This window comes from Pteropus medius, unplaced genomic scaffold (genome assembly GCF_902729225.1).
Source record: "Pteropus medius unplaced genomic scaffold, Ma_sr-lr_union100, whole genome shotgun sequence".
Taxonomy (NCBI): Eukaryota; Metazoa; Chordata; class Mammalia; order Chiroptera; family Pteropodidae; genus Pteropus; species Pteropus medius.
In genome coordinates this window covers 186,078-209,814 of record NW_024341754.1, presented here as the reverse complement: position 1 = coordinate 209,814, position 23,737 = coordinate 186,078, and the positions used below count along the sequence as shown (strand labels likewise).

Genomic DNA, 23,737 nt, shown 5'->3' with positions numbered 1-23,737 from the left:
GGGGCCGGGAATCGCAGGTCCAAGGGAGGGGGAGGAGGGGACAGGAAAGGTAATCCAGATATAAAGCCGCTGGGGTCGGGGCCCTTCTTCTCAGTGCCCACCTCCCCCTCAGTCTCGCCTTCTTTGGGCTCTTCTTGGCCACGCTCTGGCCCCTCAGCCTTGGCATCAGTCTTGGCCCCCCGGGAGCGAGTCTGGTGCAGAACAGAGCGCATGTGGATCTCCAGGGTGGAGCTCTGGTTGTAAGAGACTCGACAGACTGTGCACTTAAAGGGCTTGTCTGTGGCAGCAGCAGAGGCAGGTGTGGTGCCAGCCTCTCCCCGGGCAGGGCAAGAGGGGTCAATGGCAGCCTTCTTCATCTTGTGCAGGTGGGAGACTGAGTTATAATGAACCAGGAGGATATTCTTCTGCGTGAAGGACTCCTTACACACAGTGCACTTATAGGGCCGAGCAGGGTCGAGAAACTTGTCCAGGGCAAAGTTGGTGGTCTTCCGATAGGTCAGAGGGTGGCGAGAGTCAGCTGCAGCCGGCTCTGCAGGGCGGGGCTCCCCAATAGTCCCCTCTTCCTCCTCAGCCATGGGGGGTGGAGGAGCCATTTCTTCAGCCTGGGCATCAGGCCGAGGTGCCGGAGATGGGGCTGGAGAGGGGAGTTGGTCAGGGCTTCCTGTGGGCTTGTCTGGGGCCTCAGCTGAGGGCAGAGAAGGCTCAGGAAGAGGATCAGGACTGGCTTCTGGGATCAGGCAAGGGCCTTCTAGGGGAGAGAAGGGGTTGCAATGAGAAGGGAACTTTAAGTCAGACTCCACCCACTCAACATCTAGGGCAGCTGATCCTTGCCTCAGTTGCCTTCAGACCTTTTTGGTCTGTGGAGCCCAGGTCCTTTCCTGCCATCTTGGGAGGTTTGCCATCCCCTTCCTTACCTGCTGCCTGGTCTCTGCTGGGTGCAGGCTCTGGCTCAGGAGCTGGGGGCTCTGGGCCATCCCCCAGAGGGCTTAGAGTGGGCCCAGGCAGCACTTTGGTCGTAAAGGTCATCTCTACAGTTGTGGCCTATAATGGAAGAAATCCTTGGGACTTCTCCCCCTACCCCCACCCCCCACACACACACCTCCCGCTCCCCACCCCTTGGCTACTCCTGTGCCTGTGCCCAGCCCCTTTCCATGGCTCTAGTCTCCTCTCTGGACAAACCTCCCATCTAACTTCTGCTTCTCTCACAGAGGAGAGGGCCTGGGCTGCACCTCTCCCATCTGGCAGACTGGGCCTGCTGTTGAACAGCTTTTCTTAGGACCCAGTGGAAGTTAAAGAAATGCTTAGCTTCCTCACAGGCAAGTAGAGACAGCTAGCTAAGCCTCACTCTGAGGTTCCCTCTAACTCTACAATCCACCCTCAAATCTCTGAAATGCTATTTCCTTCACCAACACCCTCCCCCCAATACACACACTTGCCCAACACCTCTGCCTCCCCTCCTGCCCGGCCCTAGCAGGGCCTCCTGGATGGGCCCTCACACAGCCTGTACTCACCACAAGCAGCAGTTTCTCAACGCACTCAGGCACCACGTTGTGAAGGTGGCTAAGATGGAAGTGCAGGGCAGGCCGGCCCACCAACTGCTCCTGGCACAGTGGGCACCTGTACTTGGGCTGCACTGCATGCTGGGAGAGTGCATGAACCCTCACCTGGTCGGACTCTGGGCTCAGGAAGCTGCAGTATGGACAGCAGTATACCTGGGGGCACATGGGTGGTGGAGGGGGTGTCAGGGAAGGGTGGGACCCACTAACACTCAGACTTTGGGCTCCTGGACACAGCACAGTTCGTCACTCTCAATTCAGAAGGAATAAGCCCAATAGGAAGGCATCACCATGGACCCAGCCACAGTCCTGAAAGCTGGCTCCTCCCTCATTTCCCATAGAGTGAGACAAAGGCCTAGGTTAGGGCGCCACCTTGCCTTCCTTTGTCTGGCCCTCTCCCTCCACCCTGGCCTCTCTGTCTTTCCTTCATTTGTTTTTCCCTGTCTCTACTGCCCTACTCAGTTCCCCAGCTGACAGTAAGGCCCTGTACCTACCTCCCACGGATTTAGTTTTCTTTTCTTACCCACCCCCACACTCCCTGCATCTTCTCCCTGAAATGGCTCCCCTTCCCTCTGACACTTCCTGGACCCAGAGGCTCCCTCATCCCTGCCCGCTCCCTGCCCACTCGGCCTCCCCAGCATCCCTGAACTAAGGTAGGGGCCCTCCCTACCTTTCTGCTCTGAAGGCGGCTCATTCTCCTTCAGAGGCACAGCGGCTCCCACTTTCTTTTCCTTCCTTCCTTCCTTTTTTTTCTTCCCTTACTAATGTAAACAAACACCATAGCTCCCCCAGTGGCTCCAGAAAATTCTGGCCTGGCTCTGTTGGTGCATTCCTGCCCACACTTCTGGAGGGTGGGGCCAAGGAGGCCCCTGCTTCCACCTTAGTCACCTGACTCCCTGACCTCCAGCCTGCTTTTGTCTCTCTGGCTCACTTCCTCTCCTGCTCCCTGCACCAGGGGTCCAGACTCCTGTGCCAGGGAGGGGACAGCCATAAAGGAAAGGTATCTAGAAGCTCATAATAATGCACATAGGCCTAAGGAGCAGACACATGGAGTAGGTCTGCTGAAGAGGACAGGAGTTAGGAAGACAGGAAGCTGCGGACATAAGCCATTACTGCAGCAGTTTGCAGGAAGGCAGTCGTAAAAAATACTGCATATTGCAGTTTAGTTTGGAGAGCCTTGAGGCACAGGATGGCACCTCAAAACAAAGGCTGGGAGTCCCCTCAGAATCAACACTTTCAGGCCACAGAGCTAAACTGCTGAGGTCTGCGTAGATCAGGCAGAGGCCTAAGTCCTGGAGACTTAGAGATATGCAGGGCTTGCTGTCCTTGTGACTCATCTGAGTTGGTGCCTCTATCCTCAGGAAGGAGGTGCCAGGACAGTTCCATCCAGGCTCAGGGCCTTCTGTAGGAGACGAACTTCCATGTTTAGCTGTCTCTCTGCTCTGTTTTAACAGGACTAAAGAGCTAACTGGATGGCATCTAGTTTTTTGTTGCCTCTCTTTATTTCTTCACTACTTTCCTCCATCCTCTCTCCACCTACTTCCAATCTCTCTTCACCTTTCCCTCCTGCCATCTCTTCCTGTCATCTTCCTCAGTGCTCCACCCCTGGGGGCCAGCTCTGCCCCCTGTTGGTGCTGAACATACATAGCTGGACTTAGGTGGAATTTCTAAAATGTTGTATTCTTAGTGAAACAAATCACAATCACGAAAAAATCAGGTCTACCTTTGGTCTGAAATCTCTGTCCTGTAAAGCTCTGCTGATTAGAATTTCAGCCTTTAGAACATGACTGGAGTAAAACTAGACCCCCCTCAGCTCTTCCCAGTTACCCCAGTTCTGACCGTGGTCTGGTTGGTACTGTCTCCAGGAGGGCCAGTCTTGTTCTGTGCCTCTTCAGAAGCTGAGGATGAAAGGAGAGGAGATTAAGAGATTGACAGCCCTCCCTCTTCCTTTCACAGACCCTCGGCCCTTAAGTGGCATCTTATTTGTAGCAAGGAGCTTCCAGGGTAGGGCACTGGGCTCTGGGGAAAGGGAAAAAGGGCAGGAAAGTACAGAGCTAAACTGAGTTCAGCAAGCGGAGGCTCGGCAGGGCTGACCCCAGGTTAGTGCGATAGCCAGGTTGGGGTCCTCAAAGAGACTAGAAGCACCTAGCCTTCTGTGCCTCTGCCTCCTTTTCCTCTGATGAGCCCTGTCTTTTGATCGCTTTGACTCTTCTATCACAGGAGGCCTTGTTGGGTGTCTGGATTACTCCAAGGTCTCATGAGCATCTAAGAATGTATGAGGAATGGAGAGTGGGGAGGGCAAGGGATGGAGGGAAGTGAACCAGAACAACTCACCCAGTTGTTCTGTCTTGTTCTGGGCATCTTTTTCAGGGGCGAGTGGCTCAGCTAAGGGGGTGACAGGAGCCTTCCCTATGTAGAATGAGAGGAGAGTCAGCTTATAAGGATGAAGCATCAGGAAAGGGAGGATATACGGCAGAGAAAGGAGGTCAAACAGCCACACACTGAAGGAGAAAATAGATGAATAGATCAACAGGCAGGGGAGAACAAAAAGAGCTACAGAGGACGAGGGGGAAAATCATAGTGTTCGAACTGGTAGGGCCTTAGAAATCATCTCTGTGAGTCTGGCCTCTGTCACTTAAAGATGAGCAAACAAGTCCAGCAGTAGGTGACAGAAACAGGACCAAACTCGCTTCCCTGTCTTGACTGATCCTGGAAGCAGGAAGCAGGGAGCCAACAAACTTAGTGGGAGGGGCACTGAAGAAGGATGGTGAGGTTGAATGGAAGCAGCTGTGGTGAGCGGGAGGCAGCAGGTCTAACTGGGAGAGGAGATTACCACTCAAGTAAGAATTGACAGATGTGTAGGAATTTATTTTCGGTGGCGGCCTAATTAAAGTGTTAAAGTTCCTTAACTCCATTCAGCCTTGCGCCAGGATCGTTAGCTATTGATCTGGGCCCCTCCGGCACTTAACTCCAGCCAGCATATTGGCAATTCAATTAGCACCAGTCAATGCTTCCTGTTCCTGGTTCCTGCTGCCCGTGCTGTGCCCTCACCCTTGCCTATCACTGGCCTCTCTGTAGCCTGGGTGCCTGTGCCCACCTCTGACAGCCCCTTCTCGGCCCTTCTCCTGCACCCTCTGGATCAGTGGCATCTGGTGGACACTTCCCAGTTTCTGCTGGTACAACCTGAGCTGCCAAAGGAGGGACCCTCAGCCCAGCCTTCTGCCTGAAGACCTTGTAGGAGACAGGAAGAGACTAGGGAGCTCGTCAGGGCCTTCCCTTTCCTGCTGCCTTCACGCCATGCCCACAGCTCCCATCAACTTCCTGTATGTCCTGGCCCATTCTTTTCTATCTTTCTGCCTCTCCTTCTTGACCAGCCTTCCTCCCGCCCCACCGCCCCCACTCACTGTTGCTAAGACACTAGTTACAACTTGGAATCACTGGGTGATTCCTCTTCACCTCCCTTCCTGTCCTGTTCTCCACCCAGCAAAGTCCCTACCCTTCTCTGCCTCCTCCCTCCCGCAGCCTCTTGGCATCCCCACTGTTCCTGAAACCCAGTTTTATCACTCCTTCACAGCTCCTTTCCACTTGCAGTCGCATGCCCACAGACCCGTTCCTCCTTCCTTGTATCATTTTCCCATCATCCCCTGGCTGCCCCGCTGGCTGCCCTCCCTGCCCAGCCCGTCCCATCTAGACCCCTCTTCCTCACCGAGAGTCCGGAACTGCCCATGGCTGAAGCTCAGGATGCTCTGAAGAGCTGAGAGCCCTTCCTCAGCTGCCGGGCCACTCTGTAGCAGCTGCAGGCGCCGCTGGGCCTGGGCATCTTGGTGGGCCGGTGCACGCAGGTGCTGCAGCACAGCCAGGCGGGAGGGCGTCTCCCAGGCACACAGTAGGCAGCGGAACAGCCCCAGCTCTGCCCCTGCTGTCACCCCCTCCATCTCCAGCAAAAACTGGAAAAACAGAGACACAGGGGACTCCTCTGCTTTCCCCAAGGGAGCCTGACCAGTAGCACCCCCACCTCCCAGCCCTTCCACCCTCTTGAGTCTGTTTTCCCTCCTAAGGCCATCTGAGTATTACTGCCTTTGCTCCACAATCTCCTTTACTTCCTCCTATTGATCCTAGACTCCCTCCTCGTTAGTGAATGGAATCTGATTCCGTTCTTGAACTTTTGGTGACAAGATGGACCGAGCAGAGACGGACCCCTCCCTCTTTCCCCAAACACCAGAAAACCTGAATAAAGTATTAGATTCACTTTGTCAGAGTCCAGCATCCTTCGGTCTCTTTCTCCATGTCTGTCTCCAAACTGTATTAACCCTGGTGCATACGTGCCTTTTTCTCCAATCCTGCCACCATGGGTTTTCCCATCATTTTTTCCACTCTGTATCTCCACCCCCATCTCCTCTACTCTCTCTCCAGAGGCTCTCTGCTCTGCCCTCCTGCCCCTCTCACCTTATAGACCTGGCTGTTTTCTTCATGGGCTGCACCCCGGGCGTGCAGCTGCATCTTCTCCTTGCTGTTGGACTCAAAGTCACAAATGTTGCAGCGCAAGTGCAGTGGGGGGACAGACCCATAAGGAGCCCCATCTCCCGGGGGCACAGGGGAGGGGGTGCCTGTGGCCCCACCTCCCTCTCTCAGGTGGGCTGCCAGCTGGTACTTCTGAGCATGTTTGTCAGTCTTGAGGTGGAGTTGGAAGTTGGCCTTGAGCTGCGTGCCATAGCAGCAGAGCTTGCAGCGGTGGGTGTCACCGGCCACCTCCTTCCATTCAGCCTCTGGGAGGCTGCGGCCCATGCTGCAGTGATAGAGCAACAGCTCCAGGTTGTCCGTGCTGAAGGCCTGGCACACGAGGCAGCGGAACACCTTCAGGGAAGGGCTGTCATCTGGGGGTGGTGAGGTGGGCAGGCCATCGGACAAGGAGCCTAAGAGCTGACTTTGAGGCAGGTGGGCATCCGGGGAAAGGCTGCCAGGGGCTAGGAGACAAAGACAGATTAGTGGCCCAAGGAATGGGGCAGGGTCAGTTTGCTCTATGGGAATGTGGGTGGTCGGTAAATGAGGTTAGGCTGAGGCTGGGGAGTGCAACTGGGGGGCTGGCCTTAGGAGAGCAGTGAATCGACTTTGGCCCTGGGAGCAGGGGGGAGGAAGGGAGAAGGAGCAGAGCCCAGGATGCTTACCAGGTGTGGGGAACTTGCGGGCAGGTGCTCCAAGGGGGTGGAAGCCGTTGAGAAGCAGCTGGGCTTCCAGGGGCTTGTCTGGCCTCAGCCCAGGGCCAGGCAAGGGAGCCTGGGGCTGCCCCAAGGCCTGTGGCCCGAAGTACTGGAAGAGTTCAGGAGGGGTGGTCGGGGCAGCCCCTGCTGAGGGAGGGGGGCCTGGCCCCACCAGCCCAGGTGGCAGGCCCAGCGGCAGCCCCTGGTGGAGCATGAGAACATTCTGCATGTGCTTCTCAGAGGTCATGTGGATGCGTAGGTTGCGAGAGATATTGGTCTCGTAGCTGCACACTTTGCACTGCCAGGAAGATTTGGTCTTGGGCTCCTTGTCCCCTGCGGAAGGAGGGAGCGATGCCTCTGGGGGACTTCCCTGCCCGCCAGGCCCCGCCTGGAAGCCCTGCAGGTTGGCCAGGTGCTTGTCAGACTGCATGTGGATGCTGAGGTTGCCTTTGGTGGTGGTGGAGTAGTTGCAGACATCACAGCGGTAGGGCTTGTAGCCACAGCTATAGCTCTCTCCGCGTGCGAGGCGGGGGTGGGCCCCCCCAGCGCTGCAGTAGCTGCAGTGACTGTTGCTCTCAGGGTGCTTCTCCCGCATGTGCACGTCCAGGGTCTGCTGGTACTTGTAGTGCCAGTTGCACTTGGGACACTTGAGTGTCTTGCAGGAGTTACGCGAGTGTAACAGAGACATGTGGCTGGACAGGCTGAGGCCCTGGAAGGCTGCAGGGGCCGGAGTGTAGTCATCAGCTAGGCGGTAGGGCTGGGGTGGGTCACTGGGGTCTTCGGGGGAGCCCACTGGGACGGGGAGAGTGCCCCCCTCCTTGGAGGTGGGTGAGCTTTGGTCGAGTGGGGGGCAGAGCCCTCTATCCTCTTCTTGCTCCTCGGGGAACCAATCCGGCCCTGCCTCGCCTGCTGCCATTGGCAATTCTTTGGCTTGGGTTGGGCTGGGGTCCCAGGTGGCTGGGGTTGTGGGTGAGGAAGGTGGACTGAGGGCCATGACTTCTTCCATGGGCAGGACAAGGGCCTGGGCTTCTGTCTCAGGGGGACCATCCTCGCTCTGGGCTACACTGGCCTCCAGTTTCACTGTGCTGCTGTTGTCAAGGGGTCTTTCTAAAGGGGGACAAGCAGGCGGTTTTGGTTCCAGAAAGCTTAGGAGGGCCATGCAGCCCTCGTCCCCCTCTTGGAGCACGGCCGGGTTGCCTGGCAGGCCCTGGTGTTGAGCAGGGGTGAGCTTCACCCCATGAAACTGTGTGTGACCCATAAAGGCCTCGGGCTGGCTGAAACCCAGGCGGCACATGAGGCAGAGCCAGAACAGTGCCCTGTGGTCTCCCCCGCTGTTCCCCATGGGGCCATCTTTGGGATCTCCGGGTGGGTTTGGAGCCAGCTGATAGCTCCAGAAGGCTCCATCCCTTCCCTCACAGGTGGCCGGAGATGGCACTGAGGTATTGTGGGACAGAATTTGGTCAGAAGAGCTAAAGCCTTGGGTTGGGTCAAAGCCATGTTGGATGTGAAGGGCAGTGAGGTGTGCAGGGTGAGGGTGGGGTAGGCTGGGCTCTTCCTTGATGCCCCCCTTGCCCCAGGGGAAGCCCTTTGGTAACAGGAGTTCACTGCCACCTGGCAGGGACAGCTTGGCCACTAGGCAGGCCTCACCACCACCAGCTGTGAAGAATAAATGGTTGCTTAGGTCCACAGGAGGGAGCCCTCCTTCCTCCTCCTGCTCCTTGTTCTCTTCTACCTCCAGGTCCTTTGCTGGGAAGCCACCACAGCTGGGCTCTTCTTGGGGCTCCCCAATCTCCTTTGGTGGGACGAGGCCACAGCCTGACTCCAGGGGCTGTACCCCTCGCTCTGAGGGCCTCATGCTCTCAGAGGTAGAGGGGGCAGCAGGGGCATCTTTGGTGACAGGATCAGAGGGGGTGCGAGGGGAGGTGTCCGGAGGTGGGAACAGGGCATTGTGCCCAGGGGAGGGGGTGGTGCCAGCAGTAGAGGCTGAGTTAAGGGTGGCCATGGCAGACGGAGGAGTGCTGGGGGTTCATTTCAGCGTGACAGCCAGTACCCTGCAGGGGAAACACGGAGAGAGCAGGCAGAGAGAAACACGCTGTCAGGCAGACACCAGCTAGGCAGGTGACTCCCCTGATATTTTGGCCCCACTCCCTTCTCTGAGTTCCAGACTCAAGTACCCATTTGCCAACTTGAAGCTTCACTTACTTTCTAACAGGCTTCAAACTGAATATCCAAAATCAGAACTCTTTATTTCTCTCCTGAATTTATTCTTCCCCATCTTTCCTATCTCAGAATTTGGTACTACCATTTATCTGGTTGCTTAGGCCAAAAACCTAATTTTTTCTTGCTCTCACCCATATGGAATTTGACAGCAACCTCTCAAACATGGGTCACATCCCTCTTTCTTCGTCTCCACCAGCACCAACGTCATCTCTTTCCTGAGCTAATACAACAGCTTCCACCGCTGCCCCTACAATCCAGTTTCCTCCCACCTAGCAGCCAGAATGAGCTTTCATTTAATTCTCAATTATGAAAAATGTCAAACATATATAAAAGTAGACCAGATAAAATAAGGAACACCTTTGTACTCATCACCCCTGTCAGCAGTCACCAACTCACGGGCAATCTTGTTCCAGCTATATCCTCACCCACTCTCCCCTTTTCCTGTGTTGTTTTAAAGCAAATTTTAGGCATCATAAAGAATCGTCTTTTAAAATGTAAGTCATACTACATTCTGCTTAAAAACCCATCAATGATTTCCCACTGCACTATGAGTAAAATCCAAACTCCTTTCCCTGATCCGAAAAAGGATATGATCTGACGCCTGCCTGCCTGCCTGCCTGCCTGTTCTCCACACCTCTGCCTGGCTGCCTAGCTGCAGCCCATTTGTCTTCTTTCCATTCCTCAAATACACCAACTTCATTCCTACTTTAGAGCCTTGCCTAAGCTGTTTACTGTGCCCGGAATGCTCTTCCCAGAGACCTCTGCCTGGTGGCTCCTCATTCAGGTCTCTGCTTAAATACTGCCTCTTCCAACAGGCCTTCTCTCTCTACCGAAGCTAAATAGCCCCAGGGGTTACTTTCTTAGCGATTTACTACTACCTGATAGTTCTTGGTTTACTTATTTCTCCCTCCTAGAAGGTAAGTTCTATGAGAGCAGGAACTCTGTCTGCTTTATTTATTGCTCTATCCTTAGGACTGACAAAGATGCCTGCCACACCATTAATACGTTACCTATTGAATAAATGAGCTCTGGGAAAGACTCTCAAATTTCTCCAGCCCTGAAGTGGTATTTTCCCTAAGTCAGAGAGGCTACAGTGAAATTTTATTATTGGCCTGTAGGCCCCATGCTGCTCACAGGTACCTTCCAGACCCAACTCTGGTCACAAGCATGTGGAATTGGGAGCTTCCCTGGCCAGCTGAAAGACGACAGCTTTTATGTGATTAACCTCCTCCTATTGCTATTGTGACAAAAGGTAAACAATAGCAATAATATTAGTGATAGCTATTAAGGTGCATATACCATGGTAGGTTCTGGCACTGCTGAATGCTTTACAGCAATTATCTCATTTAATCTTACAACGACCTTATTTTACAGATGAGGTAGTCAAGACACAGAGAGGTTGAGTGAGCTGCTGATGGTCACACAGCTCCAAGGTGGTGAAACTAGAAAAGGACTGGTAGGGCAGAGCTATACCCCAAAGCTGTGGCCTGGGCTTTTCCATCCAATCACTGTCCCTTAGACACAGTACAGGCAAAATGCGTCTCCAAATGTCTAGAAATCAGGATTCCTGGGCTCCCCCCTAGCTGACTAGCAGTACCAAGCCTCCCATGCTGCTCCCAACCTTTTTATCTTGACCCTCCCCACCCCCCCACCCCCAAAACTCACCAGTTCTTCATGCCTCACCATCCCCATACTTCTCCCAATGTCCCAGGTGGCCTACAACCTCTCCAGTTCTTAGTATCAGCAGATCTCTGATAATTAAACCTTTAGTGCTCAGGATAGAGTGCTTCAGGGGAGGGATGTGGGGAATGGCCTCTACTTGGGCTACCTCTAGCTCTCACCTCCAGACTCCTGGATTTGGAATGGATTCTTGGTCTGGCCCCACCCAGCCCGCAGGCCCCATTCCTGCTTCCCTCCTCCTCCTGGGGGGGCTAGCCAGGCGTGAAGTCAAAGCCATTAAGGCTCCAAGAGGGGCTCCACCAGCATGGTAATGAAAATGCAAATCAGCACCTGGGCAAGGGGTGGAGGGGATGGTGCGGTAGGGATTAGATGAAGTGGAGTCTATCCTAGATGACCAGAAAGCCGAAGCCCTGAAGTTGTGGGAGAAAGGTATTCTTCCTTTGGAATCCTTGGGGGAAAGGAGAATTAACTGCGCTGGTTTGTGGGGGTCTGACATTCTGTCAGCTGCACAGCGGGGCCCACCACCCATTCACTGCCCCACCTGATGAGAAGAACTGAGGTCAGGCAACAAGGGCCTCTCCTGGACCTTGTTGCTGAGGACTGGACCGGCTGGGTGCTGTCTCCCCGCTGGCTCACCCTGCTTACATCACATTGATCGGCTCCTTCTCCCCGGCTCCTCACAACTCTAGATCAAACTTCAGAGGAGGGCTAGGAAGACCTAAGCCCCAAATCCTCTCTCCGAAGCTGATACTTCCCAAGACTGGAAAAAAACACAGATGATTTATAGCTAGAAACCCAAGGAGCATAGCTTTGGGCTAGCGTGTGGTTTAAACCCAGATCGACCAAGGGTAGGTCGGTAGCTGTTTAAAATTGCAAATCTCTTCCCCACCTCCCAACCTACCCCTCCTCCTCTTCAGGAAAGAATTTCAATTGCAAATTTATCTCTGCCTCGGTGCACTCCCAACTCCTCCCCCTTCTCTGTGCTTCTCCCATCACCCACTATTTATTACAAATCTTTAACTGCAGCAAGTGTTTTTTCACTTTTTTTCCTTCTTCCATTTCCCTCCTCCTCAATCTTTTCTTCTTTCCTTCTCTGAATCTGTGTCCCTGTCTTTGCTCTTCCTACCTTGAACTCAGTTTTTGTCTTTCTGAGATGATGCAGAACCAAATGACAGACAAAAGATCACCTAGAATCCTGTTCCCTCAGACCACTGCCATTCCTCCTTTAGTTCTGGGCTTTCCTTAGGGGCCTATGTTCTCCCTCAGGTCACGTCTTAGCAGTGGGCAAAGGGAGAAGGCGGCACCTTGAAGGCCCTGGCATTCCTGCCTCTGGAGGAGGGAGGTAGGAGGTAGGAAGAGGGCAGATCAGGTGTACAGTGGAGGGGTGGGCAGAGAGTCAAAAGGAAAGAGCTGGGTAGAGGTAAGGACTGGGGGGCTCACAAGGCGAGGGTTGGGGGAGACAGAGCAGGCGGTGGTGGTGTGGTGTGATTAGAACGGAGATTGATGTGAAGGGGCGCCACAGACGGCAGAGAGAGTCAATAAAACGAGAGGATCACATTAGAGGCGACAGAGAGAGCTTTAAATTACAAGGCTGCTGCCACTGAGGGGGATGGGAGGAGGCAGGCCTGGAGCCAAGGGAGGGTGGAGAGTTCTGAGGGTGTAGCCATCCCCCCGAGATGAATCTTCTAACTTCTAAAAGGCCCTCTGTCTCCAGAGTGAGTGCCCTTGCTGCCCCTTCATTCCATCTTCCTCCCTAATGCTTCCTACCCTTACAGGCTGAGGAGAGGAGAAAGCTATGGAGACAGATGTTTTTGTTTTTGGTATTGCCCTATTCCTCCTTGCAGACCCAGGTTATCCCTCAGGATGGGAAAGGAAAGATGGAAGGGCTACTTTTATAGCTCAGCCAGGCAGTTGTTGCCTGATCACTAAACATGATCACCAAACTGCAAATATTCTTCCGTGGGAACTAGGCAGAAAGGTACCCTGTAAACAGCCGGTCAAGAATTCTTCTTGATATGCGCTCCCTGTTCAGAGGGCAGATACACAGTACTTACAACAAGAAGCCAGGAGGCCAGAAAGCTACTGAGAAAGAGATGTTATGAGATGGCCAGAAAGGCTCGATGTGAAGTTGTGGAAGGCTGAAAAGGCAGGCTGGGCCCTGAGACCACATGAGCCAGGGAGAACACAGTGAGTCTTCAGAAGCAGAGAATTACAGGAGCCAAAGGGGCAAGGGCAAAGAAAGAACCAAAAACATGAGATCTGAGGAAGGAGAGACTCCGCCCCTCACCAAGGAGGAGCCAGGGCGTGTGTTCAGGCTGGCGGGGAGAAGTAGAGGCAAAGCTGGGGAGATGCGCTCCCTCTGGAGCTCCCAGCAAGACCAGGACTCCCCTTGGGCAGAGCCTCTGGCAGACCAGAGGGAAAAAAACACTACTGCCCCCTAGTGGTTGCCGAAGGAACATCACCCAGGAGAGGACAGGCCTGACCCCCCACAGGTAGGTTTTCTCCTCCCGCCCCCCTCCTTCCTTTTCTCCAAACCTGATAAGGCAAAGGCTTTCCCAGCAGCAAAGTCTGCCAGAGGTCATCAACACATTTGCTTAAAGTTTGCATACAATGCTTTCCACATCAGCCTTCCAATATTTTTGCCATTCACTTTCCCAGTTGTTCAATCTATCCTCTTTCCCTTACTTACCGAGGGGCAATTTTTAGGAACTTTTCTCTTTCCACTCTCTGAAAGTATTATCAAAGGCACTGCTTTCTTCCTTACTCACTTTGCCCTTGCCTTTCTCCCCTTTTTGACTCACTCTGTTGCTTTCAAGAGGAGGCAGCCACAGTGAAGAGGGGAAGAGGAAGAAGAAGGATGGTATGTGTACACTCTGCATAAGGGAGAGTGGTTGGTATAAACAGCAAACAAACACTTGATGAGCTGTGGTGTTTTGTTTGTTTGTTTGTTTGTTTTTAAGGCAGCAGAAGAACCTGGGCTTTAGATTCATGCAGGCCCAGGGTTCTCCACTCACCACTGGGTAAATTACTTATCAAGTCTCAGTTTCCTTATCTGTGAAAATGGTAATAATAATACTTTCCTAACCTGGTTGTGGGGAAACTACACTGAGTAACCTGTGAAAGTGCATATACTGGGTGTTCAATCAGATTAGTTTTTTCCTTCTTTCTTGGCCATCTCTGCCCATAGAGTGGAGCAAGGTGTTTGCAGGAAGGTTGACAACTTTCCTTCTGCCTCCCCCTTCCTGACCAGGATTCATTCTGTAATCTCTGCCCTTTACCACTGAGGGCAGATTCTTTGGTGGGCAGGATTTATATCTAGTCTGCCCAGCATCAGAGTTCATTTCTCACTTGGCCATCCTGATTGCTGGGCCTAGAGACACCCTTTTATCCAAGAACAGAGATTGGAAGTTTTGCTCAGGATCACACTTGGCCTGGGTGCAGAAGCAGCTAATACTTGGATCAAAACTATTATGGCCTGTCTACGGCCATGGCACCCTGAACAAGCCTGATCCGGTCTAATGTCAGAAGCTAAGCAAGGTCAGGCCTGGTTAGTACTTGGATGGGAGACCACCTAGGAAGACTAGGTGCTGTAGGCATAAAAAATAAGGGATTGTAAGCTGACAAGATCCTTGCAATCTGTGAGGTCAACCAAGGGTTGCCTAAAAAAAAAATTATGGCCTCTCCCTGCATTTAAAATTATCATTTTCTCTGTCTCTAAATCTTACCTTCTATATTTAAAAAGAAAAGAAGGTACTCCCATTCCTCCCTTTTAATTCTACCTATCTCTCCTAGACCTCTCCCCCTCAAATATTCGGGGAGTGCTTGCTTTGTGCAAGATAAATTTTGTCCAAAAGAGAAAATGAGAATGGCAGGAAATGAGATAAGACAGGCAGGAAAAGGAGAGTCATAGAGGGTAAAGAAAGAGACAGCTAAGACAGAGAAGAGGAAGAAAGAAGGGAAAGAGAGAGAAAGGTAGGTAAGGGGGGTTTGCATCCTGATCTGCATATGTAAATACTGAATCTAGTTTTTTCCATCTCTCATTGAAGCCTCCCAGCTTTGGCATCAGATTGGGCAAGTGGTCTGTCCCCAGTGAGAGGGATGGAGCAAAGAGGCAGTGTCTTTCACCTTGCAAGATGCTTAAGGTTGGTGTGACTGAACTGGTTGAGGTGTGAGGAGAAAGGACAGGCTGAGAGGAAGAAGATGGGGGTGGGTAGGCAGTAGACAGGGGAGAGGCCAGGGGTGAGAAGGAGGCTATAGACTAAAACCACAACCAGTGAGTTGAATATCCATCCACATTTGCACGGCTTTGTTGAGGTGTGCTGCAGGCAGGAGTGGAGCCTCTCACGTTAGGACAGCAGTGTGGAGCACTAGAGAGACTTAGGCTTAGACAAGCACTTGAAGTCAGCTCTGAGCACTTCTATAGGAGAGGGATAGAAAAGGTGTGCCCTTGAATTCAGATTCAGGATCCTATCTGAACCTGGCATGGGGACTTCTGTAGAAGACCTTTGATCTCCCTGAGCTTAAAAGGAATTACTTCTAGAACTATTTGGAAGGATACGATTGTGACTGTGTATATAAATAAATCCTCTGGTTCTTTGATTCTATATGACTCCTTGTGATGGTATTGACTCCACTTAAATACTATTACAACAATACTAATGATAAAATAACATCTTTAAATGTTTACCATCTGCCAGCCAGTGCTGAGCCCTCTGCAAACATCTTATCATTTGATCCTCTGCTATAATATGATGAAATAGATATGGCTATTCATTTCTGTTTTATAAAAATGGAAACAGATTTAGATGGGTTAAGTAATTTTTAAGGTTTCATACTTGGAAAGAAGTAGTGTCAAGATTGGACTCAAGGTAGCCTGACCTCAGCACTCTGCTCTTGGATTAATTTGTAAGCTTCTAAACTCTGGCTGGTATGCATTTTGAATGAAGTCTTTGAGTTTGTTACTCTACCCTTGTGTGTGTCACCTTGAGCATGTGTGCTATCATGTTACTCTTTGAGCTTGAAGTTGTTAGATGGTTGTCTCCTAGTTAGTTTCCCAGTGTAAGATGGGCCAGAACAGGTCCACTGCTTTGTGCAACTCCAGGGGGCACCATCTACCTTGCAGTCTATAAAGGAGCCCTGGCCATTTTGTGTGTATGTTTGGAGATGAGGATGGGGGTGAATGGAGATAGATGTCAAAGGTTATTTGACTGACAGTATGTATATTCATTTGTGATAACTGTCTCTTAAAGCTGCAAGTCTACACATGTGTATTCATAACAGCATACGAACTTCATCAGAAGGGTAGTATGGTATTATATAAAAATATAGCCTTTAGGGCCACACAGACCTCTAATCAATTCTAGTCCTATTTATTATTATGTAAATGAGCTCCGGTGAGTTGCTTAAAGCCTGTTTCTTCATATACAGAATGGGGAATAGTTCCTCATGGAACTGTCCATTGAAATGGTCATTATTGAGATTGGCACTTTGTGATTAATAAAAATAATTATTCAATAACATGCCTTATTTTCTGAGTTGGGGTATTCATGTATGTTTATTACTTTTTTGATTGTGTGTGTGGCTGAGGGCCTGGGTGTAGTCCTATGCCAGCACCTCTTGGAGGTTAGGAAGGTGCTGACTCAGGCCTCTGGCTGGGCCTCCCCAGTCCTCAGTTATATCGGTGTGGGCCCTGGGCTTCGGTTCAGCGATGGAGTGTCCTGTGCAGGCGTGTTGCCGCGTGCCTGTTTGTGCCTGTTTGTGCTCAGTAGCATGGCCGTGTTTGGGGTGGTGGTAATTACTGGGATGGCCCAGCCCTAATGAGTGTGATCTCGTTACACTCTCACCGCCTCTAATGGAGCTAACCTCATTTCACAGCCATTAGAGATGGAGATGAGGCCCCGCCCCCTGGCCCCACCAGCTGCAGCTCTTTCAGCCCTGGCCTAGGCTGTTCCTCCAGCTCACCATTTCCGCGGTCCACCTCTTCGTCTCCCCCCTCTTCTTCTGCTTTTCCTTCCAGGTTTCCCTCTCCTGCTCCTCATTGTTCTTTTCCCTTCCCTCCTCTTTCTGCATCTCCCTTGTCGCTCCTCTCCTCCACCTCTTCACTCAGCACTCCCCCTCTTCCTCTAGTCTGTCCTCCCTATCTCCATTTCCCGTCCTCTTCTCTGTGCCCCTCCCCCACCCTTTTCTGCCGCTGGCCCTCCCCTCCCCCACGTTGCCCTGTCTGGCCAAAGGACAAATCTCAAGGGGAAACCAGCAAAGACAAACAAGGAGCAGTGACTTCATTAACATCGTTAATTTGCCACTTCAGTTCCTCCCACAAGGGTCAAAGCCAGCATGGCTTGAACTCAGGACTGACACAGAGTCTGAGACTGCCGTCTGCCTTTGCCCGGTTAGGCCTCTCCGACAAACACACGTCCTCCTCCTCCTCTGAGCTTCCATTTCCCCGCAGGCGCTCAAGCTCTGGGGCTTCTCTCTTCCAGTTTGTTCTCTATCTTCACAGCCCACGGCCCTCCTCCTTTTTCATTTAAATTGTGGCCTTCTCTCTGCTCTCTCCTGGCTGGAAGTCACATGATTTTTACCTTTGACTCCCTCTCCTCCTCATCCTCTGCCTGTCTGGGTTTCTCCCACTCGTCCCTGACCCATCCATCCTGAACCTTTTTCTTGGCCCTTTCCTCGTTTTCTCTCTTCCTAACCTTGCGTGCACTCCTTTCCCTGAAGCACCAAGATTTACCTGTAAGTTTCAGAAACCACACAGCCTGAAAAAGCTGGAGATGGGAGGAAGAAAGCATTTGTGGCTCCAGCAGGCCAGTGATATAGAACATGGAAGTGGCTGGACAGAAAGGAAGACAATTGTGATCTCAGGGGAAGCAGCAGAATCCAGACTCGGACATCTGAGAGCCAAGACACACTGGGCTCCAGAGAAACAGCTTCCCCAAGAGAGGAAAAGGAGGACAGAGCTAGAGGGCCTTGGGCTTGAGACTGAGGTTACTGACAAAACAAGGAATGAAAAATTTGAGGCAGGAAATGGCATTTACGCCATCAGTTCCTCAGGGAAACACAATCTAACACTCCTGTCCCACCCTCTGCCCTCCTTCACTGAGAAGCCAAATGACTGGCAATTGACTCTTGACCTTTAGCCCAATCCCAGCCCCAAAGGGAGAAGCTAAGGGTAGTTGCCTGTGACTGGAGGAGGCACTAGGGAAATGTGCACACATGAAGTAAAAATTTCTGACCCAAACCCACCCTGCGCCACCAACCCTGCACATCAACATGCTACACAGGGCCAGACACTGCATACTCACACCCTCTTCTCTCCGCAGAGAGCTCTTGCAACTTATGTCCTGCCAACTGCACAGGCCCCAGTGCGAGCACCATTCCAGTAGGTGGCCCTGCTGTGATTCCAAGGCGGGAACCTTAGCTTTACTGTAATCCCATATTCCTGCCCAAATACAGAGGTGAGCTCCTGTTGTCTCATTTGACTTTGAAAAAACAAAACAAAACAAAAAAACCATTTTGAGGGGTGTGGAGTTATCTTGGGAGGAATTTTAGAAAAAAATGTCTTCCTCCAGGTGTATGCAGCCCGCATGCCGGTGGTACAGCTTGGTGACGAGAACAGGTGGACCTCAGTTGTCACCCTTAAACTGGGCACCCTAAACAACCATACACAGAGGCTCTGGTCTCTGGACCAGTTCTTATATGAGGGGGACACTGAGCCAATGGGATTACCTCAGAGCGCAGGAAGGCAGCTCTAAATCTTTTACCCCATCTCACCAGCCTGGGGTGGAAGAGGGGTGTACAGGCAGTCCCCTGAGGCTTTCCCCAGAGAGGCAAGGGGCTCTGGGAAAGTGAGTGGTGGGATGACTGAGAAGCCAGAGAAGAAAGATGGAAAAATCAATGAAATGAGTTTCTAACGGTGAGGTAAAGGACCGCTGTGTCGACAGCCTGTCGCCTGCCGCAAAATATGAGCTGCCCAAGTCCATGGCGGCGGCTGACAGTGCCTCCAGCCGCCACTGTCCTCCCTTCAGGCCCCCGCCCACCAGCCCCTTCTCCAGCTGCTCTGGGCCTTTCTTATTACAGCCAGGCTCTCCTCTAGGGCTCGCAGCTCACTCCTGCTCTTCCATCTTCCTAGAGTCCTCAACCCATTCAGGGTCTTTCTGACTCATCACCAGAAGAGCAGGACAGGTTATAATTCCTGATTGAGTACATTTCTCTCCTCTATGGCTTCTGTGTATTTAGACACCTCTCTATAGATTTCTCTCAAAGAGTTGTAGTGAGCTCTGCATCTTTCTGCCTCCTCTTCTCCTAGATACCTCTGGACTCATTCAACAATGGGCAGTCAGTGTGAAGGCCATCCCTCGCAGGGTTTCTTACATCCAGGTCTATGCTTCCTTCTGCCTTTTGGCTCACTTGGCCAACGCTGACTTCACTGTAATTGCCTAGATTAGGACAGGGTGTTTAGGATGGGCCTGATACTGATTTATGAACTTTTTATTTGTGACCAGCGTAAAAATATGAGTATGACCGATTCAATTGTGGTTTCATGACTGGGAATGGGGTGGGGTAGGGATGCTACTCTCAATTCAAATCTGCCAACTCTGTCTTTGGAAATAACTCTCAACCTTTTCTGGAAACCAGCTCCTTTCTCTACCCTCCTCCACATCTTCTTCTTGGACTCCTAAGACTGTTCATTCATGTTTTCCTCCCATTTTCTCTGCAAAGTCTCCTCAGATAAGCCCATAGAGTCCACCCTGGCTGCCTGCCTCCAAGGAGCCCCTAACTCAGTCTGCCCTCTCAGACTTTGCTGTTGCTCTGTTAACTCTCCTCCAGTTTCTGATTTCCCAACTTGCCCATTTATGCAGACTTAGGCGTGAGAGGTGGGGTGAGAGGAAGGCGAACGACCTACTAACTCAACATTTGATGAACAGACATTTACTAAGCATCTATGTGACAAGACACTGTGCTAGGTGCTGGAAAACAGTAAGAAACTAGACAGATGCGGCCCCTGTGCCTATAGCCATCAGGACTAACCTGGGGTCTCTCACCTGACAGCTTCATCTGTCCAACTCAGAGTCCCTTTCTTTCACTTTCTCCACAGTCGAATTGCCCTGTCGTTTCAGAACCCTTCTTTTCTCTATCCCTGCATCGGTTTACACTCTCACACAGCTCTGATCCCCGCTCTTCTGCATTTCCAGCTTCAGTCACCATTCCTAAACTCAAGGAGGTTCATTTTACATTTTTGATAAGTCTCCTCCTTGTTCACAAAGCCTTTCTCCTTTCACGTTCCATAACTGCCACTTGCAGTTCTCTTCCTTCTTTGCCTTTCAGTCCTACCATCCCATTTGCCATGCCCCCTATTATCCCAGGTCCCCCTCCTCTTGCTCCTGCAGGTCCTACCAAACAAGACCTCATTCTGAGCTAGGAACGGCTCCAGGAGGTAAGGTCAAGCTACCAGACCCAGGAATCCTACAGATCTGACTCAAGCCCTGGCCACGTAAGTGTACAGCTTCCCAGCAAAGCAGCAAGTTATTCCTCTATGGGTCTCAAGGTAACACCAGCTGCTCTGACATCATGGAGGGAGGAACCCTGTCAGGTTGCCAAGGCAACACCAGCAATTTATGACATCAGAGGCTTGAGGTTCTTGGTTCTCAGGGGGCTAGAAAGATTCAAGTTCCTGTCAGCTAAAGTAAATAGGAATTCTACTTTTTCATCTCTTTGCTTGTGTTCCCCTGGCTTGGGAATGAAATGCAAAGGACTTTGGTGGGGTAGTGAGTGATTTGGCCAAAGGAATGAATGTTGGTGAGGCTCTCTCTCTCTCTTTCTCTTCATCAGATAGCTCTGTGCGTGCTCTCTCCCCCTTCTTTGGCATCTCTCTCTTTTGGGGCTTCGCCCAGTGGTATTTCTGCTCTGCCTTTTTTCCAAATCACCCCTCCTGCAGCGCTCTCTTTGCATCCATCACGCTGTGTCCTTCTCACACCAGAGGCATTTGTTTCCTTTGATACCTCACCCTCTCCTCTTTCCCCCTACCAACCTCTGCGCAGCTCTGATCTGCTCCAGCACTCATTTGCCTTCCATTTACCTTCTTTTCCACCTCATCTTATTTTTCAATTCCTCCCTCCCCCCACTTTACCATTATATTAAATTTTTATTGCTTTTTTGGTTGACCTCTTTAGGAATATTCTATCATTTCTCTCTCTCTTTCCTTCGGTATCACTATTAGATCGTTTTTTCATTCTTTTAGTTTTTCATTAATCGCCCTTCTCTGCCCCTCATTCCGCATGGATTTTATTCCCTTCTTTTGCAGGTTCCTCACAGCATGCATTTCTCTACCCCACGCATTTACTGCACTCAGCCTCTCCTTCCTTTCTGTAACTCTGTTCACCTCTGAAATCTTCCATCTTCTGTTCATAATACCTCCTCTTTTTACCCTTCTAAGCTCCTGAGGTCTGGAAAAACAAAGATGGTCTTAAAACAAGGTAAACTCCCCAGACTCTTTATCCACCTTTCCCTTTCTTTAGGCTAAATGAACCTGTCTCCTTGCATAAGATAGCTTCTGCCACACTACTGTAAACTGCCTTAGAAAGAAATCATGCTGAATCCAAATATGATAATAGCAGGAATGCAGGAAGAAGACCAACTGGCAAGTGAAGAAGCCACTAGAATAAACTGAAGGATGAGGGGCAACCAAGCATGGTGGAGCTCAGAGTCCTATAGAATGTTCCCTTCCAAAATCATAGTTGACAGTTCATGGCATAATGATCCTGACTGATGAAGAGGTTACATACCCCTAGAAGCCCATTAAATTGATTTCTTGGCCTGTTTATGTGCCTTCACAAACCATACTCCCAACCTCTCCCAGCCCCTTGCTTAGGTACCTTCTGCGGCTGGGGTTAAAATGCTGGGTGAGAGGGATAAATAAGGGATAAAAGGAACTTAGGGTAACCAAGGAGAAAGGTAGGAAGACAGAAGATTATGGGAACAAAAGGGGAGAATAGGCAAGGGAGATCATGGGAGACAGGGATGGGGGGAAAAAAGGTGAAATAAAATGGGGAAATGAAAAATATACAATGGTAAAGTGAGTGTAGGGAGGAAAATCAAATCGGCAAGGAAGAGGTTTGTGGTGGGAGGCTCCAGGAGAGGTAAATGACTCACAAGAGACCAGAGGTGAGGTCCTGGTGGGGGAGAAAGGCACATGGCAAAGGGGATACTCAACAATGCTAGGAAGTTCCAAAGCCTCCCATGTGAAGGTGGAAGTGGAGGCTGTCCTGGCCGTGCTGAAAGAGCACTGGAGTCCTTAGGAGAGACATATCTGCTCTATCCTCTGACTCTTCCAAGCCCGGGACCAGTGACTACCACAATCATGACTGATAAGCAAACTCCAAAGTAGCCTAAAAAGGCTGGAGAAATCTATGAGGACCCTGAAGGAGAGGGCATGGAGTCCTAGATGGGCAGAACAGTCAGTCAGCCAAGGCATGACACAGTGACAGGGACACATAGCGAGAGGATCACTTGGACGGGAAGAATCACATGTGGAGACAGTGACATACAGACCCAGAGACGGATGAGTGGAGAGAATGAATGAGGTAAAGAGTAGCAAAATCGAGAGGCAGGGACACATGGACAGAGATCAGCGGGGCTACAGGCGAGACGCGTGGTCAAGTGCTCAAAAAATGATAGGGCGACTCAGAGGTGCAGACAGAGCGTATGGAGACTTGCGGGGCCAGGAGAGACACGCTTCGCCTTGAATGGAGCAGTGGCCTCCCCTCACCTCGCACCTTTCCAAAAACACAAAAATAAAAACAAACAAACAAAAAGAACTCAACTTCAGGCGAAAATGGAGATCGAAGATCAAGGGTATCCACGTCTCCTCCCGCCCACCCCAACCCCCAGCGCATCAGACCGCCCGCCTGTCGCGGTTTCTCCCCCATCCCGCGGCCGGCGGGGGGCCGCCGAGACCCAGGCCCCTCGGGCTGACATCTCCGAGCCCTCGCACTCACCCGGCCTCCCCTTCCCTTCGGGACCCCAGCTCCCCGCACAGCTCGGCGCGGTCCGTCTAGGTTCTCGTTACCCTCCGTCTGTCCGGCTGGTTCCCGGTCCAGCCTCGATGCCTTTCCATTCCCGGTCTCTCCTCCACCCCTGCATCTCTCTCTTCCTCCATCCCCACTCGCACGCCCTCTCCCTCCCACACCCCTGCCCCTCCTCCTCCTCAGGCTCTCGGTTTGTCGGTCTGTCCGTCCGTGTCCTCTCCCCAGCCCTTTCCCCCCCTCTCCCGTGCCCCTCCAGCGGGTAGTCCCCGCCTCCCCCCCTCCGTCTCGAGCTTCCAAAGAGCAAGGAAGGAAGAAGAGAGGAGAGAGGGAGGAAGAAAAAAAAAAAAAAGAACCCAGCAGCATCGGAAATCGATGCACTTACACCTCAGCTGGAAGCAGGGACGGGAGTCGAACCACGGCCGCCGAGCAGCGCGAGGCGGGGAGGGGAGGGGGCGGCTCTTGGAAGGGACTTCTCCGATGTGTTGATTCCTTTTTTTTCCCCTCCTCCTCCCTCCCTCCAGCGCTCACTCCGGGGCGTCGGGGACGGAGATGGAAAAAATAAATAAATAAATTCACGGCGGTAAGGGAAGTGAAGGAAAATAATCAATGCTATTTGGCTGCGGCTGAAGTGTTTTCCCGGCTTCGTGAGGGGGTTTCCATTGATTCACCCAGGGCACTCGCTCGCTCCCTGCCTCCTCCTCCCTCCCTCCCTCGCCCTCCTCTCCTCCTCCTTCTCCTCCTCCTCCTCGCCCTTACTCCTCCGCCTCATTCACTGGCTGGAGCCGAGGCGTCCCACACAATGGAATAATCAATACCCAGGCGCCCGGGGCGGCCCCACTGAGCAGGTGCAGCGGCCCGCCCGCCGCGGTGAATGCCGGGAGTTGTAGTCTTCCCCCCCCCCCACCATCCAGCCCGCGCTCGCTCCCGCGCCGGCTCCAGCTGCCGAAGCCGCAGGCCTTGCTGGACCGTGGGCGGGACTCTAGGCTCCAGGGTAAGGCAGGCCCGTGGGCCGGGCTACCTGCTGGACTCTGGCGCTAGGTTCAAGCTGGTGCCTGTAAAA

The 23,737-nt window shown here is 52.0% G+C and overlaps 1 protein-coding gene and 1 pseudogene across 1 annotated transcript in view; one reads left to right on the top strand and one right to left on the bottom strand.

The window, feature by feature from the left end:
- ZFHX2 (zinc finger homeobox 2) overlaps window positions 1-23,537 on the bottom strand; it is a 28,387-nt gene extending 4,850 nt beyond the window's left edge. Inside the window, 9 exon segments of the mRNA XM_039851234.1 lie at window positions 1-748; window positions 915-1,041; window positions 1,512-1,712; window positions 3,396-3,454; window positions 3,891-3,965; window positions 5,263-5,503; window positions 6,003-6,520; window positions 6,722-8,805; window positions 23,060-23,537. Of these exon segments, the coding sequence (XP_039707168.1) occupies window positions 1-748; window positions 915-1,041; window positions 1,512-1,712; window positions 3,396-3,454; window positions 3,891-3,965; window positions 5,263-5,503; window positions 6,003-6,520; window positions 6,722-8,756 (4,004 nt within the window). The 5' untranslated portion in view covers window positions 8,757-8,805; window positions 23,060-23,537.
- On the top strand, window positions 14,132-14,250 carry LOC120594188 (uncharacterized; annotated as a pseudogene).
- Window positions 23,538-23,737: the final 200 nt, after the last annotated feature.